Raw genomic sequence first — 17,694 nt, 5'->3', positions numbered from 1 at the left:
ATTATATTATATATAGGTAGGTATATTATACTACAACAGCCATACGACGCAACAATATTATTATTATTATTATTATTAATATTATCGAAACCGATGTCGACGGCGCCGCTTAAATAAAAAAAAACCGTCGTGGCGTTATGAATAAAATTGTATTAGCATCCGGCGACGTGCATATGTATAATAATAAAATCACGTTTATATCGCCCAAAGCCGTTATTAATGGTCGGCGTGGTTGTGGTGTACGCGGGAGAACTGAGAAGTGGTTTTCTCGAAACGAAGGTGAATACATTATAATAACACGCCGGTTATTTTATTATTATTATTATTATTATTATTATTATTATTACTACTATTACTATTATTTTTTTTTCTCGTGTCCGTGCCTGGGTCGTTCACAATCATTCGCGATCGAAACGTCTACAAACCGCACGTACAACATGGACGTAAGACTCGTCGCCATTATTTTGTGCCACAGTAAGTAGCGTAATGAATCAATTAAGTCATACATACTATTATTACTATAATATATTATATACCTACCTACCTATCATACCTATAAATTCGCTTGTTTTGATCTTATTTTAACGCACAATATACCTACCTATATGTATCACGTTGCTATTATATTATATGACGTACACGTATTTACCTATTTATATATTAAACGCAGTATATTCTATGAGAAAATATTAAATATTTTCAAAAAAAAAAATGTATAACAAATAAAAAGAAAGTATGTAGAGTAAAATATCGCGTACGATCGATTTCTCGACGCATGCCCGTTTATAATAATAATATTATAATATAAATGTATGAGACTGTTGGGTTTGTTTTCATAATAAACTTATATTATGCGTACGGTTTGTGCACACATATAATATATTATACTTGAATATGATATGCAGGGAGCCAAGTTATTTGAAACCGTAAATCGATTATACATATTATAATATATAAATAGGTATATGTATATGATTTACACGCTTTTTTTTTTTTTACTTATATATTTTTGAGCTTTTTCGGTGTAGTGTTTCGTCAATATTATAATATTGCTTTTTAATTTTAAATGCACTATATGATGACGTATGTATATAGGTAATACCCGCAAGGGTGAAAATAGGTAGGTAAAGATTATGTAAGGTACTGACGGTATTATAAAACGCTACTGATTTTTTAAATTTCGGAATTACTGTTGTCTTAATACTTTTTTAGTATTCTGAGCGGAGTGATGAATGTATTTTATATAATATAATTTACAAATACATTTTAATGAGAAATGATCGAAAACTGTTTTCGGTGCCCAACGTATGAATAATATAGGCGGAATAAAAAAAAATCGGTATCCCACTCCCTCTCGTGGTGAATCGGCAATATCTATATAACATATTATGTATTTTATTAAATTATTACACATACAAACGGCATTCACTCGAACTCGTGAACGGACGCGCTCAAATTCGTGACTGGTACCCGGCAACGATTTACAACAGTATGACCTGACCTTGAATTTACCCCTAAAGAAATACGTTCGAAACAAATCGACTTAGATACGTCATACGTGTATACAAAAAGAAAAATGGCAAACAATAAAACTAGTCAGTAGTACCTATAGGTTCTAAGAATTTAGGATTTTCCCCTATTGCCCGAAGTAGGACGTTGAGATTCGATACTCTCTCATGTGAGAGGAGGGGTAGAGTTTGTTCTTAGTTGCAATATTACTAAAAAACTATTTACACATTTTTATTAAACTTAGTTAGAACAATTTTAATTTTTAATGCATCTACCCAATTGCTCTATTAAAATATTCATTTCGTGTCAAATGGACTTTTATACCACTGTCCTCGGGCTTCAATTTATTTTAGTGTTTTCTTTTAGATTCTGAGCAAAGCGAGGAAACTAGTGGTTTTACAATAGTGTTTATTTATTTATTTATTTTTTACATGCTGTATACACAATTTCTACCAGAAGGAGTATTTCGATTTCAACATATAGCACGTTATCTTTTAGCAAATCAGATCAAAATGGTACTTTATAGAGGTCATTTTTCGATTTTATAAATAGTTATTCATTGCCACGGGAAAAACCACCGAAAAATTAGAAAAAACCGCTAAAAATGGGATTTTAATTTCTAACGCTTTGTTTGTCACCATAGAAACGAATAAAAATAAAAATAACGATTTTACTTATTTTGTTATAATTTATAATATTGATTCAACTTACAGACTATAATAAATTATAATAACAATATAAAATATCCAGACTAACAAAGGTCGGGTTTGATCGCGTCCATTTTATAATATTTTCGTGATGAATGCGTGTTTTCGCCTTTCGGTGCAAAAAATAACATGATATCGGCGATGAGGCCGTTAAACTTTTTACTCTATTCTACCACAGGCTCGCTGGATCCCGTCCAAGTATTAATACACGACGTGGCTGAGGAATTTGGGAAATCGCCGCAAATTCCTAGCGGTCTGCGCCGGATGGCTTGGCGATTAAAAATACGTCTCTTCAACGCGAACCCTCCCCACCTTCCGAATTTTTAGTTAGCGTTGATATAAAATAGAAGTGTTCCGTTCTGGAGAAATAGTGTTCCGCTTAAAAGGTATAACGGAAAACCAGCGGCAGACGGTTTTTCAAAACAGAGAAATGCCAAGCAGGTGGGCGTATTTTCGGACACTTGCGGTGGCGTAGAGTAGCTCGATATATACTTGCAGCATATACGTATGTCGTATATACAATATAATATAATTAATGTCGAGTATACGTAACACGTAAGAGGCTTAAGAACGAAAGAACCAACATCATTTTCCCTTTTCGTTAGTATTAAACTATTATGAAAATATTATATAATATATATATGTAATATATGTATGTGTGTAATGTATGTACTCAACGTCCCTTTTCGTCCCTTTTGTTCTCGAACTCTTTCTGCGAACAACACGAGATATAGTCTCCCGCTGCTGCGAACGTACAATAATATAATAAGGTTTTGTGTGCTTTTCCCACGTGACAATAACGTATCTGATGATACGCACATCTATAAATATATATAATATAAATGCGGTAACAGATAAGCACCCATTACAACACCTTCAAAAGAATCACCTAAAAGCTTTTTCGTAAAATAATATATTATCCACGTTTCGTGGTCCTATTAAATTCCACAATAAATAATAAAATAGAAAAATAATTTATTCAATAAAACATTTATTCATCATCTATAATTGGTGGCAGTTTTAATTGTGAGGAAATTAAGATTCTAATAGGATTATCATCTTTCTTATATCAAATAAACTTCTATCGTCTATTTAATTCATATTATATCATTCAGTTGCTTCATTTTTCCATCAATAAAAAATCACTCACCTTGTCAGTATAAAAAGTTGGAACGACGTTACTTTGGTTGTGTTTTCATGTGGTTAGAGGTGCAAAGAGTTGTACATGTGTGAAAATAAGAGGTGATGTGTCTTCGAATGTCATGTTTTCGAAGGTCAAATTTTCGAATGACGAGTGTTAGAAAAGTTATTTATTCTAATAGTTATGAAATCGAAAAATTTTTTGTTCGAAAGTCGTATGAACGAAAATTATTTATTTAAATTGAAAAACTATCTAATATTTTAAAAATTAATAAAAATAATATACATTTTCTGAAAATGTAGAAAACTCGTCGATTTTGTGTTCTCCGTTCGATGTTTCAACAGTAAAAATTTTTGCTCCACATTTAGTTGAACATGTCCAGTAAAAAACATTTTGATCATCGCGTTTTCTTTCATAATTTTATTTAATATATTATATAAAAAATTATTTACACTTAATACTTTTCCTCCGTGTATACTTTTTATAACTTCTATAGAAATAGAGATTTTTTTAAAACTGCAACAAACTAAACTTCAGTATTGACTACAATCACGTCTTGTTGTATACTATACCACACCACTGCAGATATAATAGTTATTACAAATAATTCATAAACATAATATGCCATCTACTTTCTACTATATAATATTATCTTTATTACATTTAGTAAACGATATTAATTGGTCAGTTATATTATATTTATATTATTTATAATGATATATTATTTCGTTCATACAAATTTTCGAACACATATCTATTCAAATAAAAAATTTTTTGATTTCATTACTATTAGAATAAATAACCTTTCTAACACTCGTCATTCGAAAATATGACCTTCGAAAACATGAAATTTGAAGACATGACCCGCTCCCAAAAATAAGTATCCAATTTGACATGAGTAAAGCAAGAGGGAAATTATCGAAATGAGTTATCTCATTATTTATGACAGAATGAAAAACAAGTACCAAAATCTTAACAGAGATTAATCTTTGTATGAAGAGTATAATATGCGCGATCATTAAAAACACACACTTTTGCATAGCACTGATATACAAAAAATCAATGTTCGAGATAATCCAATATTCGAGATTAAAATATTTTTTTCATGCATTTCCAGAAAGATGAATGAGATCTCCCCTGAGTCCTTTGATAGTGATCCTGTGCTTCACATTTTTATTTTTTTCTCAATTGAATTTGAGTCGGTCTTTATCGAGAAGAGAAACACACATTTTAATTTTGAATCCTGAACAACCTCTTCTACGCATATCTTCAACCAAGTTTTTATCATTTGGCCTTAGCACTTCTTTGCTAAGAAAGATAGATGAATTTCCAATTTCAGATGAAAGATTTATCAATTTGGCTAGACACTTGAGTCCTGCATATGTTAGAATCGGTGGTACAGTTGCAGACTGTCTGTTCTTCGATGAGGTTTGTTTTTATTACCAATCTTTTTTATATTAGTTCCATTTGTTGAATAATACAACTCGAATTTTTCTTAGTCTCCACCGCAGAGTTCTAATACACAGGCAACAAGTTCAATTCATGGTCCAGCCATCTCAAATTTTAAATTTTCAAAGGAAGATTTTCTATCTCTTTACCAATTTACAAAAAAAATCAGAATTACGAATGCTCTTTGACATCAATGTTTTAATTCGAAATTCTGATGGATCATGGAATGATTCCAATGCTAGGAAAATAGTTGAGTTTGTTAAAAATCATGGAATGACACTGGATTGGCAACTTGGAAATGGTCAGTTGTAAATTGAAAGTAACTTTTCCAAATATAAATAATTAACCTATGAAGCACATGCATGTTCATGTGAAATTGAATTACAGAGCCGAATTCCTACCATTACGTATTCAAAGTAGATATCTCGCCTCAGCAGTTAGCAAAAGATTATTTCGATTTGCGATCTCTTTTAAATACATCTGGATACGAAGATAGTATTTTGGTTGGTCCTGAGGTCAATCATATCGGAAATACAAAAAATTCAACACAGGGAGAAGATTATGCCAAAGAATTTCTAAACAATGACGAGGATTGCATCGATTATGTCACGTGGCACCAATATTATTTCAAGGGAAAAGAAGCTTAAGGCCAGGATTTCATGGACCCGGAAGTTTTCAATATTCTCTCGAAGCAAATTAAATCCCTGCAGGGTGTTATTGATGGGGCAGGGAAGAAAACTCCAATGTGGCTGTGTAAATAATTTTCATAGAAATTATCACTCAGTTGGAGATGCTGGGAAATACTTATTTCTTGAATTTCAATTACAGCTGAAACCAGTTTAGCATCTGTCGGAGGTGCACCAGACATTTTAGACGGATTTGTCGCTGGATTTCTCTTTCTAGACAAATTAGGATATTCTGCAAATGTAGGTCTTCAAGTAGGTATCAGACATTTTTTTTTTGGTGGATATTATGCCATGGTTGGACCCGATTTGATTCCAAATCCTGATTGGTGAGTGAGCGTCCTCTACAAAAAATTCGTTTCCAACAAAGTTTTAAAAGTAGTAACTCCAAATAATTTCGGAAACATTCGACTTTATGCTCACTGCACACCTGAAAAATCTCTCGTGAGTAGAATGCCAGCCGTCATCATATATGGGATGAACCTTTATAATAATCCTATGAAAATTTTAATTAAAGGATATAAATCAATTCCTACAACCAGAATATTTATGTACGCGCTCACATCAGACGATTTACAATCCAGGTACTCTTTCTTTCAAAAAAAAAAAAAACAATTAAATACAAATCTGTGATCTAATTTTTAGGAATGAGATTTTTAATTAAAAGTCTAATTAGAAGTCTCATTTCAAATCAGGCAAGCTGACTAACTTTCAATTTTCACTACCTAAAAAATACGATTGTTCTTATTCTCTTCGAAGAACAACATCAGCAACTATATCTGCAACTCAAAGTTAGTCAGCCTGACCAATTCGGAATGGATTTAGTCTAACGCAAGAAATTTGATTTTAGAACGATTAAACTGAATGGAAAAGATCTAATTTTACTATCTAATGGAAACTTGCCTCCGTTCAAACCTATGATTCTGGAAACAGAAAAGTTCACTCTACCAGCTCATTCAATGGTGTTTATTGTAATGCATGGAATTAATATTACTGCCTGTTCCATCTGATGGCAATTATTGTTCATTATTAAATAATAATTTTATACTCATTGTATATTTTATGTAGAATTATTAAAATCAATTTTATATTAAAGGAACTAGTAACGAATTTTACCCGAATTTAAGTTTAACAGAAATAATTCATATTTTTATCAATAGTAAGCAAGATAAAATACAATTAACTAACGATTTATTTATATTAATGATCAGCGTATAATACATATTTCGACCAACATTTATACAAGTTGCATATTTTAATCTTTTGAAATCAATTTTTTTGCGCAACTGGTTGTATAACTCTTTGTTGCACGATGGGTTACCATCCCGCTATGCAACTCGGAGTTACGACAACGTTTATTGTTACACAAACGAGTTGACCAGATAAAATACCATTAACCTCGTCCGCCGATCATACTTTATACACAAAACAGTAGTACCATTGAGTTATGATGAATAAAATTATTTTATTTTTGAACCTAAAAGAACCTATTTAATTTAAAACTTCCTGTTCGGTTCCGGTACTTGATTTATTAAAATAAAAATTTAAGTTCTTAATATTTTAAAGGTTCCGGTTACAGAACCGGTTCTTTTAGGTTCGATTCCAGTCCCTGGATTGTTTGTGCCTATCAGCTCCAGCTCAGTAATAGTCAGAGCTACTTTAAGCGAGGAAATTATTATGTATAAGATATATTAATAAATGTTTGTAGTGTACTGTATAATTAGGTATGTATTAAAAATGTTAATTTCATATTGATATTGCAATTAAACAAGTTTTTTTTTTATTGATAATGTAGACAAACGGTTGCTTGTTTAACAATGCAAATGATAAATAACAATAATGTGTGTTAATACAAATATGCACATATGCCATAAGACATATGGTAAAAATTATAATAATGGTAATGACAAATAACTGATATTTTTTGGCAACAGTGCCTTAATTGAGAATACAATAATAATAATGTAAGAATATATTGAGGAATATCCTTCTTTTAAATATAAAAGAGTATGATAATAATAAAATTATAATGTAACCCTTATTTGCCTATTTGGCTGTATAATATTTTGGTGCACCACCTACCTTTGTGAAATTATGGCGAACTGCAGGAGTACTGGGATCTATAGTTAAATATAAGAATATAATAATAATAACAGTGGTGATCCCACACACTCGCAGCTCAACACGTTGAACACAATAACAAACATAAAATTCACAGCAACCATATGGACAACAGTACATTCCCGATCGGTTTTATATAATAACCTAGTTTTAAAAGTTAAAAGGGGCTATTAGATAAATGCTAGATCATCGTGTGTGCAGGCATGTCCTATGAATTATGATAAATATTAAATAATAATAATAACCGAATCGTTTCCGCAGTCGCTCTGTTGAGCGGTCAGTCCACTGGCGGCAGGAAACGACCGCCAACCACGACCGCGGCGGCGCCCCGTTATCGGCCGACCGCCGTTGAGGACGAAGAAGCGGTCGATCAGCAAGAGAGCGAGTGCCCGGAGCCGAACGGCTTCTTCGCGGACGCCAGCCAATGTGACAAGTACTACGCGTGCTCGGACAACAAAATCACCGAGAAACTGTGCCCGGACGGCATGGTGTTCAACGATTACAGTTCGCAGCAAGAGAAATGTGACCTGCCGCTGAACATCGACTGTTCGCAAAGGCCCGCCTTGCGTGAGTATACTTAAATATATTTATAGTATCTGTGTCCTGGGCGTCGGTATCAAAAGCCTCACCAGGCTTACCCGCGTTACGAGTGGTGCCTTTTACGGAAATCGATCGGCTTTTATAGTATACCCTAAAATCCGAATAATTGCACGTCCATGTCGTGATTATTTTTTTTTTACTCTCCCGTAATCTTTATAAAAAAATGGCTTATATACATCGAGACTTTTGATATAGAACGCCTACGAATAACCTCTACTATGGAATTATCATTAAATTATTAAAATAACATGTGAAACACGCTTTATTTACGGTTAAAATCCATCGGGATAAAACGTTGTCCTAGCATCCCTATATCGTACCAGGAAATTAGAATGACAGCCAACTACAGGTAATTATTGTAACCAGAAAATTGGAAATTATAACAATTCCTGTTTCTCGAATTCCATTTTCTCATTTTCCATTTTCAGGATACCTGCAGGACTTGTCACGATTCCTGATCGTTTCATTACATTTTGAAATATCGTGTAGTGATTAATAAATATATAAATACTAGCACAAACTTTAAAGCATAAGCTGTATGAACATTATTCAATTGATTTTGTTTCTAAGTCATCTACAGATCCAAAATAAGTTGAAATATATAGATTATAGATTTTACTCTATAAAAGTAAATTGTTAAATATCTTTAAAAAAATAAATCTATAGTAAATTATCTTGTTTTTTTTTTTTAATAGGAATCTAAAATAATACTTAAAAATACCTAAAATAATACCTTAAAATATTTCTGTGTACCTACGATATAATAAATATTTTATGTATTTATTGCGTCAATCCAAGTATCCAAGTAACAAGTTTATAATTGTCCCTAATCCCTATATACACATAACGCACAAAATATTTGAAAAACTCTCTCTGCAGCGAATGCATAACATAACAATATTATGCTCTGCCTATATAAACTTGGCCGATCCATGACGCACCTGCAAACGTCATGTTAAATCATCGACGGTCGCGCAAAACGCATCTTCGCTATACCTATATATGGTAATTATTTTAATAACTTTATATAATATCACAATTCATAACTGTGTGCAGTGGACAATTCCATGCAAACTCACTGCGACCCCAGATGCGTGGGGTATAACGAGAACCGCGGTAATAATCGTCGATATTCTGCAAATATTCGATATTATGTACTTAGCGTACCTACGATAATAATAGAATATTCCGACGCCGTATTTTATAAAATATTATATTTAAAAGTCCGTTTGTCGCGTGGCTCGCGGCGGCGCGCCGGCATGAAAGGGAAGTCGCGCGATTACCTACCTATTTGTCGTGTGGTGATTTCTCGGGGGGCGTCGTCGTTCCTATCGATCGAGACCGCGCGTGGTCGTCAGCTGTCTCGGGTCGTTATATTACATTTTAATATTAGTATCGTTATGATTATTGCCACCGTCGTAGTTATTATTATTGTGAGCAAACGGTCGACAATAATAATACAGTTGTGGCGACGGCGCGGACGCTGTGCCAACAAATATATTATGTACGCGCGCGAAGAGGAAAGAAAAAACCGCCGTGTGACGCGAACTGTACGCGGCCGACGCGTCTTATTTTAGGCGTACCTTTTCGAGCCGGCTGACGCGATGTAATTATAGCGCGCGCGCGTCTTATGCGCAAAGACACGAGGCGGCGGCGGGGGTCGTCCGCGTCACGCAGTTTTTTCGATTATAATAATAATATTATTATGTTATTTTGTCGTGCAAATATTATAATATATTGTTATATATTATTATTATTACCTATACAAAATGATATATCGTGATCGTTATGCAATTTTATTATATTATTGTTGGTATTGTTGTGTACGTGGCCTGGCGCAGTCTGTATGTATAGAAAGTTTAGAAACGATATTTATAGGTATTATATTATATTATTGTGTATATAAACGCCACGTCGTATGTGCACACATTGTGTGATATATATTATTATGAGAATATTGTTTGCGAACGGTGCAATATAATTATATGGTACACCTATAATATACACATACGAGGAGATATACCGTGAAATGTTTCCAAGCTTTCTATAAACAGTAGACATTCTGTAAATATTAAATGTATATATTACCAGCCATCCGGTCGCAGGAGACAATATCATTATGTTTGGGGATGGAATTTTATGCATTTTCGTTCAGTTTTAACGTTTTAATTTTGTATCATAAAACATTGTTGTCGTGTTCGCCGTGAATAAGGCAGCCCCCGTGCCCTGTTTATATTCGCAAGCGGACTTACCTAGTTAGGACGTTAACTTTTAAAATTATCATTCGGAAACCGATCATGACTATCAGCTGCCGTTTTTACTTTTTACTTTGGATAAAGCACAGTGCAGTACACGCCTTTAGCAGCAATATACCGACCCTGCTCCCACAAACTCTTTGTTAACAATCCTGGTAGTATAATACACGTTATTTTCGCGTTACATTTATGGCGAAACGTGTTTCGGGTGTAGGCACATTAAATAAACGGCGATTTAAAAGACAATATTATGTTGACATTGGTCAGGAATTCAAAACGATTGGAAATTTCTAAATTACCTACCATTTATATACGTTGATATTCCTATTCGTTTACGGCGATAATATTATTACCTATACCAGATACCTAACCTGTGTTATCGTGATCAATGTCACAACATCGAACCTATAACCGTTTTGATTTTCTTGCAACATATGCTACAGCCCGGGTTATTATACAATACAATAATAATAATATAATGTTAATGTAAGAACGATTTTGTTGTCTATATATAATACATATTATATTTTAAGCAGTAACTATGTAATATATAATGTGTGCTATAACTTGTATTTCATGTAGGTACCTGAAACGCTAATAGTCACTTTTATTACGTAAAATCGTACGACCAAGTGCAGACCAAGTCTTTTTGCAGTCATACAATTACTTATATACGCTCATGTACCTATATAATAATAATATATCATAACATAATATTGTACCTGCAGCACACCGCAAAATCGTATAGTGCGGTGTACAAATATCGAGGAAGCAGACGAGGGCGTGTAAAAGTTAGATTAGTCCACGCAAGTTATAATATAATATGTAAGACCTATTCCTATTCGTATAATAATATATGTATTAACCATTAAAATTCTGAGAATATATTAATATTATTATTATTTTAACGCGGCGACATCGTTTGTCGGTCCGATATGACGTGATATTATATTATATTCAACTTTCGAGAAATTTCAAGGATGAAATTTCCATATACACATCAATTAAATCGTAATATTCTGTCCATTTGTTCGTTATTAATTATATACTGCACTGCACCTTTAATACGCGCACCGTATAACATTGAGAATTTAACGACAGCAAATAATAATTATAATGTTCGTTTTTTCCTTTCTTTACGAAAACTCAAATAGCAAATTAAATGTTAACAATAATTATTATATTTGAACAACCATGTCCATGTGCAGTTATGGACAAATAAAGTTCCTTTTTTTAACTCTCCTTTTTAATGGTAATAATAAAAAAATTACAAAATATACTACCAATGTTATAATCATAACGGTGAAATAAACAATTTTTGGCATACGCGTGCGGTTTATAATATACCAAATATTATGCAATGTGTTAATAAACATTCGCAGCGATATGATAAATAAAACCATGACAGTTTTTATGTCCGATAATAAATCGATCCCGGAGCGTTTATTCGTATAAATTAATTTGTAACTTTTAGTATTCCAAACAAAGTGTACAGCACTGTTGGGACATTAAATCTGTTTTAGCTCCATAAATATCACACCGACAGTTTTCTCGCCGATACGGCTAAATAACAGAGAGTGCAAAGTACAAACTACAAGACGTGTGTATAATGTACGATTATGTTCTACAAAAACTTTTCCGTCCGAAATGATCGATTTTACGCGAGTCAACTCGCGCGAATTGTAAAGTTTGACAGTAAACTAAAAAACTATATAGCAAATGTAACGTCAAAGGAGACGACCGTCGGGAGAATTGTATATATTAATTGTATAAGACGTATATATAGGAAGGTATAACTCGCATTAATTGAATTTATATTTTTTTTTTCTCCAGAGACACCACAACCGGCCGAACATTGTCCTAGACAAAATGGTTATTTCGCGCACGAGAATCAAAATATTTGCGACAAGTTTTATTACTGCGTGGACGGTAAATTTAACGCGATCACGTGTCCGGGCGGCTTAGTGTACAACGAGAAATCTGGCATTTGCACGTGGCCAGACGAGGCCAAGAAAAAAGGATGCTCGTCGCAAGGTAAATATATATTAATATAATATATGGTCGTAATATTTTCATCTGTTCCCCACTGTAGCGTTCAAAAGCGCATCGTGGTAATTTAATCATTTTTTTCCCGCGACAAATTTGTCAGAAATTCACCACTATTTCTGTAACCGCGTTATTCCGTTTCCGGCCATGGGATACGCTATAATAAACCGCAGAGAAAAAACCACACAATCCGCACACGGACGCGGGATATGTTAATGTTTGTTGAACTGCCAAAATGGGCACGAGATTTTGGACCGGTATCAAAATACGTGGTAAACGCGCTAAACTCCCACCGCCGGTGATTTATTTTATTTTTGCAGCTCGGCTTTTTTCATAGTTATTTATATATTCGGTACTATAAAATCGTTTTCTTTCTGGTAAATCGTTTATCGAAAAAAAATATATATATTTATTTATGTAATTAAATGTATACATAATAATAATAATAATATAATATAAACCACACCAAACGAAAATATTATGCTAGAAACGGTATATATAAAATATAATATTATTATTATATTATACTGCCGTTAAACGACCACGCCGTCATCGAACATCGCACACACTAATATTATGGCTATAGGGTACACATTATTATTATATTATGCTCGTCATGACCAATTATTGAACTGTATATTATTATCATGTGTAGATGTATTCAATTTCCGATGCCCCAACGTGACTTCGGAGATTGCGCTGCAACATCCCAGATACGCAAACCCCGAGGACTGTCAATTTTTCTATGTCTGCGTTAACGGCGACACGCCAAGGAGAAACGGCTGCAAAATGGGACAGGTGTTCAACGAAGCGTCAGGAAAATGTGATTGGCCGAGAAATGTTCCCGAGTGGTAAGAATAAAAAAAAAATCTACGTTATTTATAGAATAAAAGCCTCGAAAAACGATCTCGTCTTTATAAAGACAAGTATATTATTGTAGACTATATTTGCGGTCGCTAAAAATCGTTACATAACTGTCGTAATCGTCAACGGACAGATTTCACGTGAACGAAAACAGACGGAGTAACAATAGTTGAGTGCATTATCAATAATGATATTATGTAGATTATATAACAGACGCGAATTATTAACCGTAATGGTAGTTCGAAAGCCGGAACGTTTTTCTTTGGCTTCAGTATAAATTATGCATGGGTTGCTGACTTCTCGTGCACTGCGATAATAATGATTTATCGTGACGAATTTGTTTCCAGTGCTGACTGGTATAGAGGCGTACTGACAGACGAAGAACTTTACAATCTCGAGAATCCAAAACCAAAAGAAACAACTAAGGAGAAAGAGGCAGCGGCGGCGAGACGGAAGCCTTCAAGACCACCGACCACAAAACGAACCGTGGAAGAAGACGACGAATGAATAATTAACTAATTGTAACTTTGTAATTCGATATTTTCAATAACTGTATCAGGAAAACTGATCTCATTTGGACACTAAGTCGAAGTTAAAAATAAATAATATATTTTCACAATAATTGACACCCGAACTTGTTCTTCATTTGAATGTTAAATAATAATAATATGTGCTCTTATTACAATTATAGTTATAATTATCTGCAACTTACGAGTGTACTAGATAATACAAATACACGCATTATCAATGCAGACTTTATTTATTATATTTTGCAGTATTTAAATAATAGTTTTTATTCAATATTTAGTTCATAAAATTGTTTCGTTAATAAATGAAAACATTTTAAATATCAACATGCAACCCGTTTGACCAAAATGTCTGCTTAAAATGTAAATGACTGTAAATACTCGTGCTACGATACTATACACTGCAGTCAATTTGGGTATAAGGTAAGGTATCTACAGAACTCTACACAGCAGGAACGCATACATGATTAATTATTCATTTTATTTTGCAAGGTATTTTGAAAGATAAACACTTCTCCTACTCTTCTCTTATTAAGAATAACACAATTTCACCGAAATTTAGTATACATTTAGTATAAGAAATTTAAGAAGAAAATAAAAAGTGCTCGAACCTTTACTGTATAGTCCTGCAACTCCAGAATAGTTGCTGCAAGTTTCAATGCATAATATTTATTTTTGAGAGAAAAATGTAGGTAATAAAGTGACCTGAGTTTGCTTGCAAATATTAGAAGCTTATTGTTTTTAGTTGTATCATTTAAGTTGAATCATTCAACTTGTAAGGACCATTTAATTATAAAACTTATTTATAGCGTATTTTAAAACACAAAATCAAAATTCTTGTTGTGTTTTTATGAGAACAAAATGGAATTCTGTGAAAGTTTGCGTTGACTAATAGTGGATTACTGGCCAATAGAAATATCTTGAAAATAGATTCAACAAATATTATCATTAGAATTAAAAAGTTAAAAAAAATAAATTAACTAATTTTAGCTAAGTTTTGAAAACTATACTAATACATCGATAATATTGGTTAAAAATATGCATCTGTAAGCAGTTATACGTAACTAAAAATATTTAGACCTGTATTTAATTTATAATATTATCTTAATATATTTTTAATGGCCAATAACAAACAATTTTTAGTATGTCTATGTCCTCGGGTTGTAGAGAAAATGATTCATCGTACAACGATTTGAGATTTAAATACTTAACTCGACATTATTTTCACGGTACATCTACGTCATCGTAGACAATATGAAATAAAATACATATAATAAATACACATATAATATATATATTATATGAAATACTTTAAGTAATTTAGTTTACAGCAATATTCGCTAATTGAACGTTTAATTAAAACTAAATATACGTCAATCCAAAAAATACGATTTAAGAAAATTATTGATGATATTGGTAACAAGAGTCGAATCGGCTGTACTCTGGGCGGTACTCCATACCCTTATTGTACCTACTTGATACTTATATTATATTGTTGTATTATACAATTATAGGTAGTAATTTAATGTTATATTAAAATTAAATGTGCAAATACCTATACGTCCATCTAATAAATACGATTCAAGAACATTAATCGATGACATTGATAACCATGGTAACCGTGGAAACAAGAGTCGCGATGGTTAGGTTATATAACCTATACTTAGTACTTATAATAGGTTATTGTATTAGTATTATAGGTAGAATATAAATCTAAGAAGAAAAAAATATCTATCGTCGTGTTCTACATGTAGAAGTGTACAGGGTCGTTCGAGAAAAAAACTGTACTAAACTATTAACTAGGTAGGTACTTATATGTATTGTTCCTATCCGCATATGCCATGGCTAGTGCATGATTTTTCTTTATGCAAATATATGTTTTCAAATGAATATCTGCAGTATCTTTATTCTTTCTTGTGCCTATATAAAGAAAAAATCTGGAATGAAAATGGTCATTGAAAATCGAAGACAATCAGTGTATAATGGTGTACTTACAATATATTGTACATACGTGATCATACGCATAAAATTTCGCATAAAAATAAACAATGCATAATTTGTATTAGCATGGACGTGGACATATTATTATATAATAGTTGTAGTGAGATTCAACCATGAACAAATAATGAAAAGTGTATGTGTGTGCCTTAAATGTATCTTTAAACTACATTTTTAGTAACATTCTAACTGTTGGCGAGTAAAAGGTTTTACGTTTAACCTCTCTTCTTTATTAATAAACATATTACCTTCGTACAATATCATGAAAAAAATAATAATTAAAAACAGGTCCTACATCCTAATATATTAGTCTTTTAGTTTTTAATTTTGTAAAAGGTCTTATTGTCTCACCGCATATTGTGTACACAAAAATAATATAAATTGTGACAGTGACAAATTAGTGGGTCTCTAAAAGTCCAGAACCCAGCTGCGCACTTTGCGTATTGTTGTAGCTCGTTGTCACTATTATGTACAACATATATACAGAGTGATTCATTAAGTATGCCACCTCTTTTTCTTCTTAAATAGAGCAATCATTTGAAATATGATTGTTGGGATTTTAAATATAGGTAGGTACCTACTTATAAACGCTGTGTATTGAAATTCTTGAGATTTTTTTGTACTTAACTTAAGGAGAGTCCTATAGAGATGAAAACTTCTGTTTCAAATAACCAACCTCCATTTTCTACTGTAAATTACTTAGTAAATAATTTTTTTTAAAACGTGGCAGTATCAAAATCAAAACTCAACCAGTAGTTTGGAAGATAAAGGCATAAATTAATAATTAATATTAATCTATAAATATTTATAATTTATAAAAATATCCAAGTATAACAAATACTAGGTGGATCAGAAATTACATCTATTTTATTAAACCCATTTTTAAGTACGATTATCCTTAGTAGGTATAAGTATTTTAATAACTGAAAAGCTACTAGTTAGAATTTTGAATAAGATATATAAAATTATCCACTACATATTTTACAGTGAAAACAGGAGGTTCTCATATTTTGAAAAATAGAAGTTTGTATTACCACAGGACACTGCTTAAGAAGTACAAAAAAATCACAAGAATTTGATTATACGCTATTTAAGTAGGAAAGTATTTAAAAATTCTTAAAATCAGATTTTAAATAACTGCATTATTTGAGAAGAAAAAAAGGGGTGGACATGCTTGATAAATCAGGTTGTTTACTGCATGATTTTTGATCACTAAACTTCTTTATTCTTCATTAAATGTAACTTTCTTAAAATACATTTTTATTTCCTTATTCCAAAGCACAATATTTTTCTTAGAATTGTGATGTAAACAATTTGAGTTACCTATCAAACAAGTATAGAAAACAATAAGTACCAATTTAGATTTAATATGAACTGAGTGTGGTGGCACTATAGTACCTCGTAAATTTTGGTGCACTACTAAATTAAGCGATAAAAAATATTATTTTTTTTCCTTATAATTTTAGTGTTGTAAATACTTCAAGTTTTTGAAAAAATACATTTTTTCAAAAATACATAGATTTACCGAGGAAATTACCATTTATAGAATGACCATGTAATATAAATATTATAATTTATTATATAATCCATCGTCAATTGTAATACGCTTATGTTGTATACTATTATATATATTATATTATTCGAACGCAACATTCACATTGTTTAGAAATTGTGTACAGTACCTCCGAGTCTGCGGTACCTACGGTTGAAAAACCTCGAAACGAAATCGATTCTTCGAACAATTTTTATTCACCTCAGATTTCCCATCCACAAGAGTAGTGACTACTTGAGGCA

The 17,694-nt window shown here is 32.2% G+C and overlaps 1 protein-coding gene and 1 pseudogene across 1 annotated transcript; both read left to right on the top strand.

Annotated features, from left to right (window-relative positions):
• Positions 1 to 400: 400 nt before the first annotated feature.
• Cpap3-b (cuticular protein analogous to peritrophins 3-B) lies at positions 401 to 14,141 on the top strand. Its single transcript, NM_001172386.1, has 5 exons — positions 401 to 474; positions 7,872 to 8,177; positions 12,299 to 12,499; positions 13,167 to 13,362; positions 13,723 to 14,141. Exons 1-5 carry the CDS (start codon positions 438 to 440, stop codon positions 13,880 to 13,882), a joined length of 900 nt encoding a protein of 299 aa, NP_001165857.1. The 5' UTR covers positions 401 to 437; the 3' UTR covers positions 13,883 to 14,141.
• On the top strand, positions 2,165 to 6,162 carry LOC107884704 (annotated as a pseudogene).
• Positions 14,142 to 17,694: the final 3,553 nt, after the last annotated feature.

This window comes from Acyrthosiphon pisum, chromosome A1 (genome assembly GCF_005508785.2).
Source record: "Acyrthosiphon pisum isolate AL4f chromosome A1, pea_aphid_22Mar2018_4r6ur, whole genome shotgun sequence".
Taxonomy (NCBI): domain Eukaryota; kingdom Metazoa; phylum Arthropoda; class Insecta; order Hemiptera; family Aphididae; genus Acyrthosiphon; species Acyrthosiphon pisum.
The sequence above is the reverse complement of the archived record's forward strand: the minus strand, read 5'-3'. Positions and strand labels throughout refer to the sequence as shown.

What these genes read in the sequence shown, in the direction of transcription:
- Cpap3-b (NM_001172386.1), top strand. Translation starts at nt 438, where the DNA reads ATGGACGTAAGACTCGTCGCCATTATTTTGTGCCACA. An exon ending in CGCCATTATTTTGTGCCACA is followed by an intron (nt 475 to 7,871) that starts GTAAGTAGCGTA and finishes TCGTTTCCGCAG; the next exon opens with TCGCTCTGTTGAGCGGTCAG. An exon ending in AAAAGGATGCTCGTCGCAAG is followed by an intron (nt 12,500 to 13,166) that starts GTAAATATATAT and finishes TATCATGTGTAG; the next exon opens with ATGTATTCAATTTCCGATGC.